The sequence below is a fragment of the Triturus cristatus genome, chromosome 3_2, assembly GCF_964204655.1.
Source record: "Triturus cristatus chromosome 3_2, aTriCri1.1, whole genome shotgun sequence".
NCBI classification, from domain to species: domain Eukaryota; kingdom Metazoa; phylum Chordata; class Amphibia; order Caudata; family Salamandridae; genus Triturus; species Triturus cristatus.
Genome location: NC_140584.1, coordinates 779,237,716 through 779,261,345, shown reverse-complemented (window position 1 = coordinate 779,261,345; position 23,630 = coordinate 779,237,716). Strand labels below are relative to the sequence as shown.

Sequence of the window (23,630 nt, the reverse complement as noted above, 5' to 3'; positions counted from 1 at the left end):
TTCGCACTTCTCACCGCCTCGTCTGGGTGTTGATTGCAGTCTCAGTCGCCCCCGCTTGACCGGAGGGAGATACAGGAAATCCTGCTGGTACGCGTTATTGTCCGTCCAGCTGTGGCAGGAGACCGGGCCTGCAACGCACCGCCGGCGCGTGAGATGAGAAAGTGTCCCTGTTCGGGCGCCATCATGTGGTAAATATTTCTCCTTTACCGGGACTGAATTTGATACAGGAACATAGTAAAATAGCTCAATGAAATGAGAGGCAGAATCCGTGATATTAGAGTTTCAGAATGGGCTTTATTCCAATAAGCGATTATAATCGGATGCTTCAAGTTCCATCACCACGGGAGTTCAGGAAGTGAAGTACATACTTTATTGACAAGCAGTAACTTTTATAATACATACATCATAATGAAGTGAATACAGTAGGCGTAACAATTGATAAGGACATTGACGTTTGGTGTGCGTGACCGAAAATGGGTGTAATAATGAGTAAAAAGGAACATGATTGGCTATGATGTAATACATAGGTGGATCTATAAGATAATACTTGGCATTGATGCGCGCGCAGCAGTCTGACGTGTAATTGACGTGTAACTAGGGGGTGACGGGGACTTGACATTTAGCTCTACGTGTGGAGACAAGAAGTCTGGGGGGTCAAGTCAACCTAATCCCAAATCATATCTAACATCCTATGTTTAAAGAACTATGTTATCCACAAAAGAAGGACTCTCGGACAGAATCTATTCTATACTGACTGTGCGTGCGTGTACAAGCGTCTAGGTGTCTACACTGAATGCGAGGGGGTAGGAATATTCCGTGGTAACAGGGCTATGAATTACTCGCATGAGGACAGAGAAGATGGGCCTTTTTGCTTGGTAACTGGAAGAATGTTTACTTAAGCTACTAGGCAGGAATGCATCGGCTGAGGGGGAAGCAGATAATTCGAAGGTGAAATACGGTTTCTTGGCAGGCAGGCAAAACTGGCCGAGGCAGGCACCGTTAGCCGCACAGGGAGTAGGACAAAGTTCATGGATACAGATGCGAGCTCAAGCTGAAGCTGTCAGAGGCAGAGAGCAGGGAAAGGCTTGAGGACAGAATCGGGCCTACTCGCCTGAACTGTAAAAATGGAGTAACTGAGCCATATAAAGTCGGTGGCTTTTCATACTTAGGAAGCGAATATCCAGCCCATTCATGGCGGATCTGACAGAGGACATGTTGACGGTGGACGCACATGTGTTTGCGTCATCATTACTGGAACTGGAGGGAGCATACATGTACTTGCGACATGCACATAGAACCGTTGGGGTCCAAGATAGGGGACATAACTGACCAGAAAAATCCATATTTCCACACATGAATGAAAAAATGTAAGGTCAATATATTAATATATAAACCAAGGGACTTTCCTTCTCTGTCTTTTAAAACAACAAAGATAAAACGTGGCATGCAGGTGACACTGCATAGCACCTGAAAGGGTGGACAGGGTCCTCACCAGAAGAATGAAGGGGGAGACGAGGATAAAACTAAAGAGTTTAGACTCCCAAAAGAGTTTTCAGTGGTAGGATTCCCAGTCCCACCCTGAGCAAATGAAAGGTGATCTTCATGTCAAGAAGCCCTCAGGCCACTTTACACCCCAGTCTCATGAGTGCTGCCAATATGGGCACTTTAAAGGGATCCCATCTACACATGCAGAAAGCAGTCTCACACTGGTGAGCCGACCCTGGGATTGGCAAATGTAATGCTTGGGGAGGAGGTTGCCTCAGTTAGTGTTAGGAGGAGCGCAGAGGTCACCCTGGTGTCCATGGATGACAAAGAGATGACAATGACTGACAATATCAAAAATTACCGGCAGTGGGTCACCATAAATGGGAAGAGAGTGGAGGCTCTGGGGGACAAAGGAGCCAGTATAACTAATGTTAGGTGTCAGTTGATGCCCTCAGAGCAGGTGGCCTCTGATGCAGTTCAGCAGGATGTGACAGCAATCAGCTAGTTGAACCACTATTCAGTGGTTGTATTTCAGTTTCAATGGGCGGAGGTTCTTATGATCCATAAAGGTAGCTAGGAGTTCGACTATGCCTGTTGACTCTCTGTCAGGGAATGACATAGAGCACTTTACAGGGAAAGAGGTGGAGCTCTGGTCTCAACTGGAAAAGTTGAGTGTACCTGACCACACGGTCCATGGCAGCCCATAAGGCGAGCAAACACAAGGAAATGTTGGACGGAGTGCTGAAACTTTTCAGACACTCACCCCCAGTCACAGATCTGGGTTGAAACTATCATTGTTCTTTAGCTCGCTTCACAACCCCAGGTTAGACCCAGCTATATGCAAATCAGTCTTGACCCTGTGCCTCATGGGAACAGTCCAGCCCAAACTGCCAAGCTAGGTCTTCCCTGGACCGGAAACAAGCATCCTGGGATCGGTGTCGGGGTAACACCCCTCATGAGCCAGGCTAACCTGAATTTAGTGGCAAAGTGAGCAAGGGACTCCTGCCAACTTAGGGCGAACAAAGCAAACACAAGGAGACGATGGACAGAGTGCTGAAACTTTTCAGACACTCAGCCCCAGTCACAGATCTGGGTTGAATCCATCATCGTTCTTTAGCTCACTTCGCCACCCCAGTTCTGATCCAGCTATATGCAAATCAGTCTTGATCCTGTGCCTCATGGGAACAGTCCAGCCCGGACTGCCAAGCCAGGTCTTCTCTGGACCGGAAACAAGCATCCTGGGACCAGTTTCGGTTGTGCAATGCCTGTATGTTCTGGTGCCATGTAGGTCATGTAGAGTGCCAAGAATTGGAAGTATTATGTCCAAGCTGGCACTTGAGTCAGTTTTGGGTTTGACTGGTAAATCTGGTAGAGGTGGTACTGATTGGCAAGTTTAAGCATGGTTTTGGTCTCCTTAGTGTCCCTGCTTTCCCTAGATTCTTTGCCCCTGTGATCTGCCATTCTGGGAGCACGTGAGGTTAGGTACAATGTAAAAGTTCCAGTAGGCAGTGCTTTTAGAGATTGTGCCAGAGGTGGATTACTATGTAGCACCACAAATTTGATTAACCAGGTAAACTGCATGATGGTGGTGCAGGCCGACCTGTGAAAAGGAAATACCCGTATATCCCAGTAAGTGTGCTGTTGAGAAAGGATCAAAAGCTTACTGCATGCTGTCAGATGTTGTCATCAAATTAGCATAATCCATAGTATTTATAGGCTTCCATGGCTCATCAGGTTGAAATAGGTAGGCCGCCGAGTCCCCAGCCTGGCCAGGCATAAATAATGGTCACATGAGGCAAGTGCAGGTAATCACAATATTCTTCTAAGCGGTGCCGGGGTTAACCGTGTGCACTGCGGTACCGTTATAGATATCGGGGGAAGGGAGGCTTGGTGGTGGCGCTGGCTGCCCGCAAAGTGGTCATGTTATTGAGGAGTGGTTGGGATGAGGCAGGGTCTCCCAAGCAGGTCAGGTGGTTGAAGAGGAGGTCTCATGAAGCACTTCCTGCTGTCTATGTTTCCACAGCCTCTGTCAGACAACATTATGATCGACAGTGCTGGTGGCGGTCGCCATTTTGTTTCTGCTCGATACGGAAATAAAGTCTGGAAAAGCAAGTGAAATACTCCATGCTATAGGGTTACGGTAAGTTATAAGCGCGTCATCAAAGCAAACACAAGGAGATGATGGATGGAGCACTAAAACTTTTCAGATGTTCATCCCTAGTCACAGATCTGGGTTGAATCCATCATCGTTCTTTAGCTCACTCTTTAGCTCAAGACTGATTTACATATAGCTGGGTCTGAATTAAGGTGGCGAAGTGAGCTAAAGAACGATGACTGGGGGTAAGTGTCTGAAAAGTTTCAGCGCTCCGTCCATCATCTCCTTATGTTCCTTTGTTCGCCCAAAGTTGGCAGGGTATGCCCAGACGTGGGTCCCTTGTTCACTTTGCCACTGGATTCAAGCTAGCCTGGCTGATGAGGAGTGTTACCCTGAAAACCACTCCCAGGATGCTCGTTTCCACTTCAGGGAAGACCTGGCTTGACAGTTCGGGCTGGATTGTTCCCATGAGGCACAGAGTAAAGACTAATTTGCATATAGCTGGGTCTGAACTGAGGTGGCGAAGTGAGCTAAAGAACGATGATGGATTCAACCCAGATCTGTGGCTGGGGGTGTGTGTCTGAAACGTTTCAGCTCACCGTCCATCATTTCATTGTGTTTACCATGGGAGGAGAACATCCCATCTCCTCCTGAGTTTCTCTGACAACCCATTTATCATGCCCTTCATGGTCTTGTTAAACCTCTCCACCGGACCATTTGTCTGCGGCTGATAGGGGGTGGTGAACTTGTAGTTGACACCACACTCATTCAAGATAGCAATCAGATAGTTGGACAGATAGTTTCTGCCCCTATCTGACATCACCTCTTTCGGACAACCTACTCTGGTGAACACACAAAGCAGTGCTCTAGCCACTGCAGGATCATCTATGGTTGTAAGAGGTATGGCCTCGGGGTACCTAGTGGCATGGTCCACTACCACCGAGATATACCTATTCCCTGAGGCAATAGGTGGGTCCAGGGGACCAACAATGTCCATCTCCACCCTTTCAAAGGGAACCCCAACCATTGGCAATGGTATTAAGAGAGCCTCTGTCTTGCCGCCTGTGTTGCCACTGGCCTGTTAGGTGACAGAGGAGCTGCAAAACTCCTTTACCTTTTCAGACATATGGGGCCAGTAGAAATGGTTCAACAACCGGTTCCATGTCTTTGTCCCAAATGTCCTGCCAAGGGGATATCATGACCCAACGTCTGAATGAACTCTCTGTACTTTTGGGGCACCACCAACCTCCTGGTTGCCCCCTCCTTGAGGTTTCTGACCTCAGTATATTGCAGTCCATCTTACCAGTAGATTCTGTGTAACCCACTGTCATCCCTCTCTTCTTGCTTAGCAGCAATCCCCCTCAAGCTCTCCAAGGTGGGACAGTCTCTCTGTCCCTTACTGAACTCCTCTCTGGGGGGTCCCCCTCCTCCTGTCGGTTCTGCCAAATCTGACAGCTCTGGCAGGGACTCACCTCCCCCAGAGGTCAGATTTTACCCATCAGGGTTATATTCCTGCTGCACTTCTGGAGTTCCCTGGGCTGACTCACCAGGCCCAGTACCCTTGTCCTTGGATGCTTGGCCCTTTGTTACAGTGTCCAAGTGTCCAGCCTTACCCTTCTGGATAGTCTGTGATCTAATCACAGCACATATCCACTTGGGAAGCCCTAATATTTTCATATGGAGAACCCTCTCCACTTCTGACCACTCAGATGCTTCAAGGTCATTGCCCAGTAAGCACTGGACTGGGGGCACAGGAGACACAGCTAACTTCATAAAGCCTGTCATACCTCTCTATATAAAATCCACCACAACCATAGGATGGGGTTTGGTAGTGCTGTCTGCAAAGGTCAACTGGTGAAACTCACCAAGTAGCAACCTATCCTGAGGCACCAGCTTGTCCAGGACCATAGTTAGCCTCTGTGTCTCTGATAGCCTCTACCTCAGCCCCATCAACTTTAGGTCACTGCCTGTACTTATTCATGTTTGGAGCTAAGGCATCAAGGGTTGCAATATTCACCCCAGCCAGGGACACAAAGGTTGCTTCCACCACCTGCCTACCCCTCTCTGGGGCACCACTCTCCATCCCCACACTTACACTGGCAATCCCTGGGGATGGCCTCTTATGGGGGAGCTTCTTGTGGAGACAGCTTCTCCCTTTTTGTGCCCTGGCTGGTTACAGTCAAAGCACTTATCCACCTTTGATGGATCAAAGAACCTGCTATTCTTTCCATGATACCCCCTCCTTTAGAATTTGGGTTGGCTCGTGCCTCCCTCCTTGTTCAGGTTTTTGTGGGTCTTTAGAGGACTCCTCCTGTTTTTGACCTTTTTTCCCTTGGGCTTTCCCCTGGGGAGGGATCTTTCATAATTTTACCCCCTGGTGCTGAGTGGAAACCCATTCATTACCTGCCTTGACTAGGTCTCTAGTACTAGGCAGCTTTGAGTCCAGTAGCATAACTTCTCTTCTGCACAATGAGTGAAAATATGGTCTCTCAGAAATAAATTATACAATCCCTCATATGTGTCAACATTGTTACCAACAATCCAGCCTTCCAGTGCCTTCTGTGAGATGTCCAAAAAGTCTACCCATGACTTTGTACTCACTTTCTGTGTGTCTCTGAACTTCACCCTGTACTGCTCTGGGGTTAAAACAAATTTCTCACCTAAGCATTGTCTTATGTGAGTATAGGACTTCGTCTCTTCTCCCTGCAGGGTCAGGAGTCTATACCTTCCAGCCACTGGAATCAGTTCCCACAAGAGTGAACCCCAATGCTTGGGGTGGATCCCCCACATCTCAAGGGCCCTTTCAAATGCAGTCAACCATGTGTCAATGTCATGCCCCTCTATGTACCAGAGTACTAGGCCCTTGGGAAGATTGTGGTCAAATCAACCCCCCCTGGACATCTCAAACTGTTCATCAATTTCACTGCCACCATTTCTTTTCTCCTCCTCAGGGAGTCCACTCTTTAGTCCCTTAGAAGCAAGTTAGGTCCACAGGGTTGTTGTTCCATATTGTGCAGCAGGTGAGTCTTGAGAGTGCCGGTCCTGGTTGGTGCAAATCAAGCTCCTCAGCATGGATCCTTCTTTTTCCTTCGGATTCAAGCAGCAGATCAGAGAGTCTTTGCCCCTCTCAGATACTTATTCCAAGTTCCCTGTGTCACTCTTGATGGCACTCCTGCCCAATGAGGTACAGGGTAATACCCTAGAGTATAACCATATCATCTAAAGTGTGGCATTATAGTCTTTCAGAGAGAACCATTTCTCCAAAATTCAACATGGCTGATTTTTCAGCTTAGAGACAAGAGCTAGCTAAACCCACCTCTAGGATGGTTCATTTTCATAGTCTCCCTCTCCCTTAAATCTGCTCTTCCCTTCCTTAATCCAGCCATATGTGTGGGTTCAAAGAGTAGGGGTGTAAATTAAACTTGCCTATCCTTTCCTGTATCCTCTTTCTATTGAAGATTAATGTTTACTACTCCTCCTCCTGCTCTGGCTTTCCTATGTAGCAGAACCGTGCCCTCCCAGAATGGCTTTCTAGCCCTAGGGGCTATTTATCACCTCATAAAAGCAGCCTGGTTAATCCACTTAACTCTGACCAATCAGGACAGATCACTTTAAGGCTGAATTTTGGCAAGAAAGTCTTATAACTTCTTATTTGCTCATTGTAGGATAAATTCAACAATAGCATATTGTTGAATTTATCAATACCGTTCTAAGAATACTTGAATGATAATGTTATGACATCCTTGATGTTAATATTTATAACTTCTGGGCATGTTAACCTATGTGACATGGGATCTGCAATGGGGAAAATCAATTGGGCAATTTCGCCAACACTAGAGCCTATAAAGCTTCTTTTAGAAGAACTGTGCCTATATCAGCAGGACCCCCCACCACTGGGGAAACATCAGGGGTTCCACATATGTTACAATACGGCAGATCCTCACACCCTAGTGCTCCTAGCACAAAAGTAGATTTTGGGAAGCACTTAACTGCAATGTGGGGAGTGAAATGTGCAATTTCACTTACAAGGGCATATCAAAACCATTTTTTAAGGACCCTCCTTATAAATACCTGAACCCCCACCCCTAGGAGACAAGGTGTGGGGATACCTAGTATGTCCAAACACTGTAGTCTATTAAGTTTTAAGTGCCTCAAACACCAAAGTCAAGTTTGGGCACAATTTGCAATTTAAAAGCCTTCCTGCAACACAGGGCTGCTTTTAAACTGACCTCAGACTTCAGAAGTGCACACATCCAAATGCAGAACGGCTGCTGGCCTTTAAACTGCCATGCCATATTATATAATAGGGACTTAAAGGTAGTTTCAATCCGCCTGCCCTATTATGTACTAGGGCCTTATAGAGGATGCCATGCCAATCATAGGGTTACCCTAATATATAGTGTACCCTAGGGTATGTAGGTGTTTCCACTGTATTCTAAGTGTCTCTTCAGCATAGCACTGGCCCTGGGCCTGGTTAGGCAGAGCCCAGGGTCAGTCAGAGTCAGTTACCACCAGTACCAGTCAGCAAAAAAGGGGGGTGCCCAGGGCACAGGATGACTTTGCAACACCCTGATTTACAGTTTAGCCAACAGGTTACTCCATCACAAGCGAGACAAATATCATGGACACCGTATTACAAGCAAATTATATCCAATGGCACTTGAAATACAGTGGACGGGATATTTGTCAAGTCTGTGATGGAGTAACCTGTCTACTGCAATCTTACTCAGGCCCTAAGTTGAGAGTACAGACTGCTACCTTTTTCCTAAGTGGCTTTAAAGACTACAGCACATATTTACTATGTGTTCATGCAACACAGCTCAGCATCCAACTTTGCTGTGCTTAGTTGAGGAAGGACAAAAATAGCTCAGAGCCATCTCCACTAAGACTGGCCTGTTGCAGGTGTCATACCCTGCAGTGACCCTTAAACAAGGTTATCTTGTGTGACGCACAGTCACACACCATTTTGCATAGATAATTGATAGGTGTCTAGCATAATATTTGTACTGGAAGCATACCTTTCAAGAAGAAATTCATTTGCATAGATAACCCCAGAAGAGTCCCACACATCAGATGTGTGCTGTGTACTGCAACACACATAGAATGCATGTTTTTTTAATGAACACATTTACCTTGTTTGTGCCTATTTTTGGTAGGCAATAGTTTTTAGCTGAAAGTCCAGTCTGGCTACCTTAGTAGATTGGCCTTTGCATCAAAACCTATGTGTGTTTGCACTGATCTGCCCCATTAATGTTCCCTTGATGCAAAGCAGTGCAAAGCCTGTTTTGCCCTGTTAGAAGTGCGACTTTCCAATTTGCATTGGATAATACATTGCATGTGTAGTTTTGCGATGCTCTGCGTTACGCTGTGACCAGTGCAATCCTTAGTACAGTAAATCTGGGCCTACATCTTTTCATCGCAAATTTAATAGACTAACAGCCAGTGGGGTTTTGAAGAATGTGCATCATCAGCTGGACTCCACCAGAGAGTCAGGTCCATATGTTCTGTGGAACTCCTTCCAGAGGCTAAAGCTCAGTCACAATCTGGACAAATCTCCAGGTCCAAATTAAACACTCAGTAACTACCAAGAGCACAGAGATCAGTATTTAGCAGGGGTTTATTTTGGATCTGATTTCAAGGCCTCCTTAGCAGAGTGGGGGATAAGATACAGATTGTGCGTGTTCCTCCCTTTCCAAGATGCACAAGCTAGTTTTTTGTGCCACAAAGGTTTTCCAAATGCACAATTATCACTCTGATTGTAATCCCATTTTGGTCACAACATCCTCTTCACACCTCAACTGGGGTTGATGCACAGATTGCTCCAGGGCCTTCCTTGTTCCTGCACCACTTCAGTGGGAGAAACCGCTGTTGCATTTCCAGCCTACACTTACTCAGAGGTAGGCGTCATTGACAGACTTTCTTGTTTAGTTCACACGAGCCTACCCTGCCTGAGGATACAATTTTTTGTAGTATTTCAGCATTAGCTATTCACTTGCTAGCTATCTAGCTGGGTGTCCCATGACCTTCCAAAGGTAATGTGCACCATAAATATTGCACTTATTTCTACATTCATGCATTGTAAAATGACCATCTTCAAAACGTTCAAGGTTCCTCCGTCTCAATGTTTTTCTATTTTCATCTTGTAGGAGTTTTAGTTTGACAAACAATCCAGTCCTCAGGTGCTTCGCCTGTAAAAACGAATCAACACCAAGGGCCTGATTTAGATGTTGGCAGTAAGGGTACTCCGTTGCAATGGTGACAGAGTATCCTTGCCACCAATATAATCATCTGCTCTCCTAATTCGATTGCGGGCGGACCATAGGTTTGGATACAGTGGTGACTACTCCATCACTGCCATAGCCAATTCTCTTTGATGGCCCGACAGAGTAAGGACCATCAGTGAAATGGCTATATGTCTGCCCAGCTAATCAGGTTTGGCTGACATATACTCCTATTTTTACTGCCCCTCACTGACAGGAAAGCCCTAGAGGGGGGGGACAGTAACATGCTAATAATACTCCCGCACCATGGGAAATGACTCCCAAGATGAGGGGACATTTACATGTTTTATTTTCAAAGAGAAAACCTGTTTGGTGCAGGGCTGCATTATACAGCCCTACACCAAAACACCAAAATGTATTGTCAGGAACCATTGTGACAGCAGTTCCTGCCAATAACTCAAAATGACCGCCTGCTTGGTAGCCATATATTAATTTGGTGAATGGGCCATCCGCCACTTAATAAAGCTGGCTCTAAGCTCGTTTGAAGTCCAAAAAGTCATGTATTATGAATTGACAGATAACCACAATTCAGATACAGAAAGTTGGAATGTAGAACCCTTATGACTTACTTTTTTTTGGCAAGAAAAGCAACAGTACCTAAAATGCACATTTTAAACGTGAAGAATTTGTATTTGTTTACTAAAATATAATCCAATTTTGTTATTGTTGTTTTATTGCAAAACCTGCTTCTTGAGAACTATTTCTCTGCATAAATAACCCAAAAAATGAAACCATCTTCAATCCATTATAAAATGAAGGAACTGGATAAAATCATTTTCTAGCTGCCTTTATTGACTATTTGAAGAGAGAATGATAGACATGTTAGTAATCATACACTCTTCTGAAGGAGCCAACCCGGGGAGAGGTAGCCCCCCAGTCGGTGTATCTCCTGTACTCGGCTGGTCTCAGGTAGTACTGTCGCCCTCTGTAGTTTGGCTGTTCATAGAAGACCCAGTGGCCCTCCAGCACGTTGCAGGAGTGGATGTCGTGGTAGTTGAACTCTTCATAAACATGAGGACAATCCTCGGTGAACTCCCTCATCTGGCCTCGGAAATCCTCCCTCTCGTAGATCCTAATCCTAAAGGAGCCACGGTGCTAGGAGTAAAAAGGCAACATAAGTAAAGCCAGCAAATATCAGACTGCTTTTTATCAACCACCCAAGCCAACATGCAAATAACAGCAAGCAACAGCGATCATCATGTTTACCAACTCCAAGGAAAGAGCCTCAGCTATATCACCTTAATACTAATTATAACATGGCAATATGATCACACATGTGAAAGGACAGCTTCACTCCGGACAGAACACACACACACACACAGATGGCAATGCTGGAGTCTTTCTTCAATGCTTAATCAATATGTGAAATTTGGTTTTTGATATCAATGTTGGTTACGCCTGTTCCATTTCCAGTGTGAAGACCATCCAGGTTTAAAAAACTATAAAAACAGATTTAAGTATTACTAGAATCGAAGTTGAACAAACAAAGAGCTAACTACAATCTTATGAGAAAGTGAGGTCAGAATGGAGAGATGTTTTTTATGTACCATCCCCTCAGATGTTGGGTGCCTGGAGACCCAGTGAGGTCGAACTGCATCAGGGTGAAAAGCAACATGTGAGCAAAAAGTGATGTCCAACTGGGAGCAAATGATGTATATATCAAACAAGCAATGGGGCATGTGTCTCAGAGGAGCAGTAGATGATGTTCTTCTAGAGGGTCAGATAATAGTTTTTACCATATAGAAATATCAACTGGCATAGATATTATGTCCTAAATATCATTTTTAAAAAGGCCCTCCATAGGGTGTACATTTCTTATTATGAAGTTCAATGGGGTAGTATTTATGCAAAACATACTTAGTACACAATATTTATGTGGCACAATATTCTGACAGCGATATTGTGGTACAACACCCTTTCTTAGAGTAGTGATTTGCTCATTTGGGGCACAGTGTTATTTGCAAAGGGAGACACTGGGTGAAGAGCAGATGGGGACACAGGTTGATGTGAAGTTAGAGTAGACGATGATGTGCAGCCCGCGACACTGGACAATGTGCAGTAGGAAACAAAAATGAACGTGCAATGTTTGGTCTCTAGGAGATGTCAGATAATGCTCAAGTAGTCCCATTTCAGCAAGGGATGTTTATCCAGTCCTAGTTGTTTTTTATTGCATTCTGAAAGTTCTAGTATTTCCCTACTGCAAATCGAGGGCTACAAGTACCACAGTATAAAGATTTTTTTTTTAAACAATATTAACTCATAAGCTTCTTATGCCTAGCAATGGATTACTTGAGGCTATTTTGGAAGAGAAGCATTGTCAGCGATTCTATGTAAGGCTTTTGAATGAGTGTCAGAAGGACGGTACATCTTTTGCAGACAAATACCATAATTTAAACAAATGAGGGAAAGATGGAATTTAAGGCAAGGGGGTCAAGTGAAACTTCTATGTAATTAGCTATTGCCATTCTGATGAGAATGGGTCTAGTTCATTTTGTAATGTTGAATACGGTGATGCTGCAAAGAATAATGACAAAGGGGTATATTATCAAGCACAGTGTTAAAATTATCGCTGCTTTAGCGGCATAAGACTACCGCTAAAGCGGCGATAATGGGCTTGATAATATGCCGCAGAGAATTCCAATAGAAGCCCATGTTGACACCAGAACATGGGCTTCTATTGGAATTCTCAAGGGCATATTATCAAGCCCATTATTGCCGCTTTAGCTGCAGTTTTCTGCTGCTAAAGCGGCGATAATTTTAACGCGCTTTCTTGATAATATGCCCCGTAGTTGTTTAATTTACTATCACAACTTCTGGCCAGAAAACACTTGAGTATGCAGAAGACATAGAAATGCGTCCACATTTTTGACTGGTGCTATTTCATGTCCTTAGAACTAAGCTAAGGAAGTGCTTAATTGTAAACATTTCATGTTGTGCTGATGTGTTCTGTTGTCTGTTTTCCTGCTGTTTCTTTGTGCTGAATTATTCCAATGTGATTTTGTTGTGTTGCAATCATTTTTGACTGTTTTGTTGTGATGTCTCCTGTTATTTTTAAATATGTTGTTTTTTGCTTTGTGCTTGCTATAGAGGTGTGTTCTGTTGTTGACTGCTCCAGCTCTTCAGATACTTAAGAAACCACTCAGCCCCAAACGGTGGCAAAGACTCTCTTATTTTAGCACTGCCAGTGGTCACTTTATGTGATAGGCCCTTGGTGCTTTTGATTTGGAAGATTTATTTGAGGTTGTTTTATTTTCATAAATAAACCATTTTACTGTGCTCAGTTTAGTGATCTATTGTTTATATTGCTCCTCAGCAGTGCTGCCCAAACGTTTTACAACCATAACCCAATTTTTAGAATGACAAACGTGTACCACCCATCTAGCTTTGAAGGACACAAGGAGTTTTAATGCACTGTGTTGTAGTGCACTGTTCTTTACAGTCAGCACCTTTTCCATTTAAATGGGCACTAAATTTATACAGACATTCAGTTTTGACTATAAAACTATATTACACATAAATGATAATATGTGGAAATCATTTTTCAGTGAATATTTATCATTTGCGCATCACCAAGTAAAGTGTCTTGATTTTTTTGATCCTATTAAAATCTTTGTTTCCAAGGCCTTGTGGTGACTGTCCCTATAGTTTCCTCGCCCTGTATCGTTAGCACCAGCTGTACCTTAAATAGCATTACATGTTCTTCCATTTGCACAATTAGGGTCTCATTAATGGGGAATTGGCGTAGGGCAGCGCCACACTCCAATGTGAAATGTGCACAATGCAGCACACATGGAAAGAGGTAAAAATTAGGTGAAATAAAAATATTTCGCCTTGTTGTGCCTGCTCTGGGGAGGCGCACGTTTCTGGCGCTGCCCGAGGTTTACGTGATTAAGTTAATTTGGGGTAGCATCAAAATCCATGGTTGTTGCAGCGCCCATGGAACACCTCCTTGAACGGAAGTGACTTGCGCTGCTTTGCCAAACTCCATAGCTATGAGGCCATGCAGAGCCACGCAGAGTGGCTTTGTGTCGCCTCATAGATATGATTGAGGCTTGGCTGCTACAACGTCAAAAAAAGTGATGCTTAGGCGGCACAAGTCTCTCATAAATAAGCTCCTAAGTACTTTTGGAAAACTCTGGTACTGATTAATGCAGCTAGCAGATTGTTTGTGCAGAATGTGCCCTGGATATAAAAAGGCAGAATACAGTTGTTTCACAAAAACATACCTACAAGTCTTGCAACTCAAAACTTGAAATCAATTGTGGAATTTGACTTCTCTACCTTCTGAATTTTGTAAAAGAAATGTATGCATCAAAGCCTCGAACAAAAATGTAAAAATAAGGAGAACTTTTTAAAAAATTCAGCCAGGTGCCATATAATTCTACATGCACAATGCAGATCGGTCAGCATAGAGACTCCGAAAACCGTATTCGCTGTTAAGCATTTGTGCTCTTTTCATGTTCAGAACAATATTGCCCCCAACAATGTCTATGCATTGGCAATACTCTTTCGCTGTAAAACCCTGAATCTCCTCTATTTTTAAGAAACAGATTGTGTTCCTGGAGTTAAAACACTGATCGCCGGTGTGTTAAAATACAGGCCAAGACGGCGCCTGTGTTGGAAGCATTTCCAAGAATGCTGTGTTCTGCTCTTTGAGTAGCAAATGGTACAAAAATTGAACACCACTTAACTCACCTGTGGAATCATGCGACAAGACCTGATGGAGTCATTATAACTAAACCACTGCTGGAAGTCAGGGTACTCCCCCCTCCGCAGGAAGTACTGGTGCCCCCTGTAGTTGGGGTGCTCGTACAGCATCCAGTTTCCATTCTCCACCCGGATGGAGTTGCAACGACTGAAGTAGGAGTGCAGGTCTGCACTGTCAGAGCTGCTCTCATAGGAGCGGCCCTGGAAGTTGTTGTCCTCGTAGAAGATGATCTGCAGGAAACCGAAACTAAAAGTTGATATATTTTCCAAATAGCAAAAGTATAAACTGCCTATGCAGACGTGTTCTGTTCTCTCCTGTTGTTTTTTAAAGGCACCAAACAAATATTACAACATCCAATAGTGCAAAAAATGAGCTTAACTAATGGAGTAATTCCAAATTTTCTATCACATTATATGCAGGGGTTCATTTTCTGTTTTATTTTATCTGGGACCGAGGCATTCCGTGTTGCTCTCTTTAAATCTCTATAAATGTAACAAATAATCAATCAAAACGTGTCCCGTGAACCATGATTTACATTTACGAATTTCTCATTTGTGCGTTCCACAGATTTTACAGACACAGACCTGCATACCTCCCAACTTGAAGAACAATCTCACCGTGTGAGGAGGGGGGAGGCCTCCGGCCGAGAAGCAGGTATCAGGCACTTTTGAAACCCCCCCGCCCTAAGCCCTCTCCTCCTATGAACAAATAAAAATCTTCCTGTGGCTGGTGCTATGTCCTGGGGTGTTTTCACACCCCTTAATAATGGACGTCGGCAGTTCAAACTCTCGGAAAACTCGCTGGAAAACCACTATTTACAGTGGTTGTCAGCTCGTTTTCTTGCAACCCTGTGATATTGGCTCCTCACCGGGAGACCGTGTGATGGGAGCCGATATCGTGTGTCTCGCGTGGCATGGTGTGAGTTGGCATGTATGGACCTGATTAGCAAAGAACACATACTTACTTGCATATATACGGAGGCACACACAGTTATATTATTCAGAATATGTACACTACTGTAAAGGAGAGAGTAGGCGCACGGGGTTGGCCTCCCTCAATGGCAGCACATCCCTAGGTAATGTGCCAAGCGTTCCCATTGCTCAGCCACACGAGCGAGCTTTCACCTGCATCTACCTGAAGTCTGTGCAGGTGCAGGTGCAGGAGCAAGGCACACAGGAGTAATGTCTGTGGCCTGTGGACCTTGTCGCCCCTAACACAGTAGCCAACAAACCTACATGGCGATTGTAGAAGATATATTTTCTACCCATCTCACTTGTACAGACTATTTCTTTTTCTGTTTGGCGCTGAATTCAAAAGAACGGAGACCTACCACACACAGGCATTCCTTCCCACCACCTGTTTAGACTTTCTGGGCACACCAGATGAAACACTAGTGATGGTTTATGTATGGGTGAATTAGTCACATGGATATGAAGTAGGCCTTTGGGCAGGTAAGATGTTATCTATCTGTCTTGGCTATTCTATGAAGCAGTTTGGAGCCCAATTTTGTAAATTACTTTGTTTGTATTGGTTATATGTTCTTTTTATGTTGTGGGTGGACTTTCTCTTTCTCCAAGCCTCCCCTCCCTTTTTTTAAAATATAAGGATTGCTCTAGTTGTGCAATGAAGAAAGTGGATGTCTATTTAGCCGTTTTTCCTTGAAAAGCTCATCGACACACAACAAGAGATGTGATGGTCATTAAACATCATTACACGGGATAGGAGGTCCAACGGATATCATAATGGAAAAAAAGATAAAAACAACAGACACAAAGGATCAAGAGTGAAGACTTTGGAAATTGTTGGACCCGGATGATGTATAGTGTTTTATCTTATGGCGTGCACTGGTTTGAGCTGTATATGAGTCAGTGTGTGTTGAATGGGGGGAGGGGGATTTAGCACATGGGAGAAGACAATGGGCATGTATGTTGAGTATATTTAAACATGTATAGATTTAATATGCATTAGTGATAAGTTCTGTAAAAAAAATATTTTGGATGTTCAAAGTTTATTGAATGAAATTTTGATTTAATAAATCATGTGAAGTTTTTCAAATCGTTAGCGGACTCCTTTCTTTTGTACTGTATTTATCTACAAGCTGTTAAGTCTGTGTGACTGTGCAGCACAAACTAAGTGGGAGGAGGGGCGTTTGTTTCTTTAGCTAACACCATCTGTTTAGATGCATGGAGCTTAGTCAGGGAGATTCAGGGCCTGTGAGACTGAAATTTCCCAGCAAATACTGTAGGGTACCCAAATATCCAAGATGGCACAGTGAGCAAGGAGTGCAGGGTGTAGCCTAAATAAGAAGGAAGGCAGTTTTCTAGAGGACAGAGGTCTTAGGGAAGGTCTTAGAGATGTCTTAGTGATGTCAGTGGAAGGTTGAATATTATTCAGAAAGGAAACTCACTTTCTTTAAGCCTCAGACCTATCGAAGCAGAGGGGAGAGGATGTAGCCTAACGGTTAGGGCGGTGGACCTCAAATCTGGGGAACCGGGTTCAGTCTCAGCAATGACGCTCAACATCCTGTCATTCTGGGCAAATCACTTAATCTCCCCGTGCCTAACAAACAAAAAAATGAATGTATCCTCATGTAATGCAACTGGTGCTCATGTAAAGCGCTCTGATACCCGATTTTCGGGTCAAGTTCGTGCTATATAAAACTTCTGAAAAAAATAATTTTAAAAAGCATTGACGTGTCAGTTTGTTGCATATCAGGAGCTTAGGAAAAGTTGTCAAGAAATAGATTAATGTGTTGAGTTAATGCCAGAGATTCGGTATCACATGCAAGTTGTGAGTTTGGCTATCAGTGCCTGCTGCAGTGGTCTTTGAATAATTTGCAGGTCGCAGGTTCCAATGCTAGTGAGAAAGCTTGAGAATAAATGTATCTCCTCCCTCGGATAGTACACAATACCTCGAAACGCACCCTTATTTGTAGTGTCAACCCCTCTGGACTCCTCTGTACTCTCCAAACAACATGTCTACATACACCAGTGTATGCACAGAAAAACATCCACACTCTCCAAACTATAATGTTATCTCTCTTGATTCCAGTGGGTTCAGCTCAAAAGCCTTAAAGAATGAAAAGGCAGAGAGAAATGGAGAGAGTAGAACTCCACTGGCAGAAGGGATGGAGCTAGGAACAGTACAGCACACACCGTGCATTAGCCACTTTAGGAAGAGGTTTGCACCTCACAAACATGCTCACATCAGCTCCTCACTCATGCATCATGGATGAGCACAGCTCAACCAGCCCTTTTCTTTATGGGTGCTAAACGCTCAGAGTTGCATTTAAATGTTTAACAATTTTATATTCGTCAATGTGTAAAGCATTGTGGAAACTGTAATGTAGTGTAAAAATGGAAAAGAGGAAAATGAACAAAAAAATAATATTGCAATTTAAAAAAAAAGCTTTGCCAATGGTTCGGGGCAGAAAGGTGGCCTCTATATGTTGATGTTTAGTTTCACACCTGCTGTTTGGGCTAGGCACGAGGCCATTGAGCATGCAATGATTAAGTACAAGTTTAGAAATTTGGAGAACTTTAGGTGAAAGCAAAGGTGTGCAACTCGTTCTAATATGATGTTTATGTACTAGGAAGAGACATGAAGCGAGTTCAGCGTCAATGGAAAAAGTAGACAATTATAAATGGTTTTACCTTCAATAACCTATTAAAATCCATTTGTGTGGTAGAATATAATGGATGACAGACAATCATATCACATCATTTATGACATTAATTAATTATTAGAAATAATTAGCTACGAGAAATACACTGCTTGGCGGTAAAAGGCGATCTAGGGCCTTTCCATCTTCCGTTTTATTAACTGGCTTGTCTTATGTTGTCCTCAAAGCGGTGCATCTTTGAGCCTGTCCTACCACAGAATTCCGAGTTCATGCAGTTTGCCATGTTTCTTTTTCTCTGCTGGCTACAGGGACTCTCAGGCCTGTCTCTGGCTGCACGCAGAAGTGAGCAGACAACAAATACATTTACTGAGCAGACTAACCCGAGGCTTAAGCAATGGGTTCACATTGGTAGCGCCTTCGGGGGTTTCACTGGCACTATGAGCATTCACCATTCATAGATGAGCTGTGAGGCTGGCAGTGGTCCCGTGTAAAACCCGACAGACTGTCAGGTGCTCCAAGGACCCACCTCGTAACATGAAAATGCTTTTATTTGGGGGAGTGTGACACTCCACAAACCCCATATGAAGGTACTCCATGCCACTGAATATTTAAGTGTAGAGCCGGACCCTTATATATTAAAGTTATCCTGCCGGGGGCCGGGCGGCATGTCCCTTCAATTCATAAGTGCACGTACAAGCCCAGTGAATTTGGTGCAGATCGCGCACGAGCCACACTGTGCACGGACACAAATGTTCACATTCCTAGAATCCGAGCTTTAGCTGTTTGTGTTAACCTCACACACTCTTTTCGAAGGTAATACACTTTAAAATGTGCAATACCTCCCTTCTTCATAGAAAACGCCTATGCCGGCCAATCGAAAGTCAGGTGCTTGCAGGGACACCTGTCTGATTTTTAAATATGGTGAAAGACTAATCTCAGTTTTTCTGGAATTGTTATATTTTTTGAGATATGAAGAGCTTGTTGGAAGGAAACCCAAACGAGATGTGCCTTGTGATGACCAATCATTCTTTGGAGCGCTGAGCTACAAGGGAATTGCAAAGGCTTATTGGATGAACAGTGACCAAACAAATGTGTAAGTGAACACTAAATCACCTAGAAATGTAGGTACGCGCATAGAAGCTTTTTTTGTGGTCTTGCTACAGAGAAGCCCACCTGTCTGCTGAATAGTGCGTTGTAAACAATAGCAAACAGACTCTGTTTTTGCTCATGATAAGGTGGCTCCTTTGTTAATCTTAGATCTCTTCTTTTTGTTAGCGGCTGTGTTTGTCCCTTCCCTGGAGCATCGATTGTCCACCCTTGCTTTTGATTGGCTGGAGTGCAACAGTTCACGCTGATGTAATGGAACTACTTTTACTTTTATTTCATTACTTGTTTAGCACGGCATGGGAGTGCATGTCTTGGTTTTAAGATCATGCTTGCACACTTTAATTTGCTCCCCAGACTCACCCCATACCTCCTTTCCACTCTCCCTCACGATGTTCCACCTTTGCGGGGAGCTGAATGGAGATGCCCTGGATGTTCTCTTTACCACGTCTCTCCCCTTTCCACTCCCTCCAGGGGCTCCTTCCTGGTGCACCATGAACCTTATGACATCTTCAGTGACCGGGATGTTGTCCTACTGCACTATCCAGTGCTGCCCCTCTCCATGGTGGTAGCTGCTACTGACGTTGCCACTGCTAGGTGCTTTTAAACTCGGCCTACTTTGGAAAAGCCAAAACTGACAAATGTTTATGTTAAAAGTTCGCCAAACATTGAAACTATGGGGCATGTCAGCAAGCAGGCGGTAAAAATTATCGCCGCTTTTGCGTCCGTTTTCGGACGAAAAGCGGTGATAATTTTATCGCCTGATCAGCAAGGTCACGCTATCGCGTGAAACCTTGCCTTATCACCATTTCCCTTAACGCCCATCTTTGCATCTCTAATGAGATGCAAAGTGGGATTTCCTCCACAGGATAACGGGAGAAATGTCGCTAAGCGACATTTCTCCTATTATCAAGCCTCACGCAAAGCAGCATAGCGACAGGAATCGTAGCAATAACCTCTGTTATCGCTTCTTTCCTTACACCTGCTTTGAAACTGACTTAGCCATGATATCCTATGGAAGGTGGATGTCAGGGCTAAGTATGTGAGGCCCTATCAGCAAGCTATCGCCAAAAGTTGTGTGATTATTGCTGGATTTCCAGCGATAATCACACATTTGGCAGCTTGCGCTCTGAATTTTATCGCTTTGGGGATAAGCGTTGCTAATAGCACGCTATTTCCGCGATAAAATTCAGAGTTGGCCGGCGATAATTATCCTCACCTAAGAGCGCTGAGCGATAATTATCGCCGGCCCTTGCTGATATGCCCCATTGTTTTCTACACATTCAAGATGGAAGCCATGCAGAAGGGCACAGTGTTCATTGTCATCACAGTGCGACAACACATGTGACAATACATGTTGCTCCAATCAACATGGACTCATTGCTGCTGATTGCTTTGGCCAGTGCTTTTTATTTCAGATTTATAAGCTTAGACTATATCCTTGTAGGTCCTTTAAATGTAAAACCTTATATTTTACATTGGATTAAACTGAATTATTTGTAAATGGAATATATTGGTTTGAGTGCACAGAAGACTGCTACCAATTTCGTGCCAAGCACTTGTGCCACTTTGGGTCTGTCTAGCATCACCCACACAACTTTACACCCTATTGCAAAGGCATCTATGTGAGTCTAGCATAGGTTTTGTTCTGTAAGGTGCCATCCTAGGACAAAATACTGTGCTTAGACCTAATTTTAACTTTTTTCCACTTTGCATGTGCGCTTTACCCTACAGCACACATAGAAAGCTGGAAACATTAGGGTAAAGAAGAAAATGTTTCTTCTTCTTAACACCTTTTATAAATGAGGTGTATTTTCTTTCCCCAAAGCCCTGTATGCAAATCCTAGTAGACAGGGCTTTGCATCAAGAACCATGAGTGGTTGCTTATCAACACCAATATACCACCCACAGGGCGCCCCCTTGAAGCAAAGTGACATGCTTCTTTGTTTTACTTTTAGGCAACTTTCCAGTGCAAAAAAGTTTTGCCCTGGAAATTAAACATCAAATCTACTCTTGGTGTCAGACCCTCAGGTGAGAACCTTCTGATCTGAGACCTTGATGATCATAGTGTCCAATTCTTAAAATCTTTGTCTGTCAGAGATATGAGCGACTCCTTTCAGTAGCCATGATGCCACCGATAAGTTTAGCGCCTGAGCAGATAGTGCCTTCCAGAAAGACCCCCAAAAGAAAAAACCCTGAAGTGAAAAACCATCCATAGAGATGGAAAGGCTCCAGATGACAAGGGCTCAGAGAAGGAACCCAGTGGACAGGAACTGGACACAGGAATACCATTAGGGACACTGGCACAGAGGAAGACACCAACAGAGGAAAACGACCAGTCAGAAGCAAAGAACCAGCTGAAGAGTAGGAACCAACAGGAGTCAAGAATCACACTAGCAGGAGTGAGGAATCAACAGGAGCAAAGATCAAACCAGCAGGAGCAAAGAATCAACTAAAGAGAGGAATCTCATCAGCAGGAGTGAAGAAGTGTTACAATGCAAGAAAAAAGGAGAGACCCACCCTGAACAGGAAGTTGCATCAGCAAACTGCTGCTGCCATCTTGGATTGGAAAGAGACCAAAAGGATTCTAGGAATGGTCTCCATAGTGCTCTGGGGAAAGCAATACCCAGAGTTCGTTCCCAAAAACGCTGAGAAGGGGAAGGAAGACTATGATGTCCACCATCATGGCCCTAAAAGAGATGACCGCCAGAGGCCACACCATAAAGAAATGCCCTTAGGCTTGGGCGGCCCGCTGGCAGTACAACTGCCCAGCAGGTAAGAGGAGCACGGGTCCCGCTCAATACAGCGGGATGGGAGTGTAGCCGATGGGCAGGGCGCAGGCCGCAATGGTACACTTGGCGCGGGTTTGAGTGACTTTTGGTGATTTCGCACTAGCACAAGTTGCTGATAAATCTGGCTCAGGTTTTGGCTGGGTGCTCCTATTCTAGCTTTCAAAGCTGTAAACTCAAAGTCTGTAATCATTTGGCCTCTTGGGGGCAGATTTATGAGGCCCGTTGCGCCATCGAAACGTCACTTTATGTGACGTTCCGTGGCGCAGAAGCCTGCGTGATATTTATCAGGCAGCACTGAGCCACTTTTTGTGGCTTAATGCTGCCTCATAAATATCAGTCCCTTTGGCGTGCAATGGGTGTTGCTGGGGGCGTTCCCAGCAACATCCATGGCCTTTTGACACTGCCCCAGATTTACGAGAAATCGTAAATCTGAGGCAGCGCCAAGGCGTAAGGGAGGTACAACGGGGAGAAATATCTTTATTTCTCCTCGTTTTTCCTTTTTCTATGTGTGCTGCATTCTGCAGCACCCATACAAAGAGGAAAAACCTCTTGTGATTATTTTTGTACAGAAAGGTCTCCCTTCCTGTACAAAAATATTCATCTCCGCAACGCAGGCACCCTTGCACCATGGTGCAGAGGTGCCTGCGTTGGCGCAGGCAGCCCATTGTGCGCCGGCGCTGGGGAAAAGGACAGGAATGCGCCGCATTTTATAGATACGGCGCATCCCTGCCCTTTTCTTTTGCCGTAGGGAAGCGCAGCAGGAAGGCCTGCTGCGCTTCCCTACGGCAAAACCTCATAAATCTGCCCCTAGGTTTTTATTTCTGGCAGTGACTGATGCAATATGTATTTCCTAAGGAACAGCGGTTGGTGAATCAGGATTCTTTTCGACCTCTTCTCTGTATGTGAAGGGACTGCTGCTCACCTAATGACCAGTCTCTAGCCATGCCAGCCCGTGTCAGGCTCGGTGGAGGTGAATCTACAGCAGCCCTCAATGTGGAAAGAGTTTGAGGCTGTCTGGACCTATCGGTAAACAGAAGAATGCCCCGTCTTAACTCCGTTTCAATGGAATGTAGAAATATATAGAATTTAAAAAATCCGCTACATATATATATTTGAACATTCGCAGGCATTCATATCTCAAAGCTTGGAGAAGACAGTGTTTGTAGAGAGAAAGATGATGAGGTGAGTGGCACCTCTCTTACCTTCCCCATTGTGCTCGCTGTGCGGTGTCCGTGCCTCTGGCTCTGGAGCGGGGAGGGCTGCAGCCTATATATACCGCTCCCAATGCTGGATCTGCGTCAGCCAAACAAAGGGCCCTTTCGTCGTTCGCTACAGAAACACTATAGGAAAGCTCTTCCTCGCAGCCGCGAATGTTCGTCCTTTGTTTACCTCCATTGTGAGATCTGAGGTACTCTGGGGGCCCATATCCGCAATGAGGTTAAATAATGGACAGACTCAGCAGTGTGTTTGCAAAACGCCATTTTTGCCCTGAAGATAAACAGGATTAATTGGAAATGACCCGACTGTTCCAGTACCTGTCTGA

General features: G+C 44.5%; 1 protein-coding gene across 1 annotated transcript; it reads right to left on the bottom strand.

The window, feature by feature from the left end:
• Positions 1-10,632: 10,632 nt before the first annotated feature.
• Positions 10,633-23,399, bottom strand: LOC146858102 (gamma-crystallin 1). Its single transcript, XM_085648860.1, has 3 exons — positions 23,290-23,399; positions 14,557-14,799; positions 10,633-10,956 (listed from the first exon to the last, which is right to left on the bottom strand). Exons 1-3 carry the CDS (start codon positions 23,296-23,298, stop codon positions 10,684-10,686), a joined length of 525 nt encoding a protein of 174 aa, XP_085504986.1. The 5' UTR covers positions 23,299-23,399; the 3' UTR covers positions 10,633-10,683.
• Between the last annotated feature and the right edge of the window lie 231 nt (positions 23,400-23,630).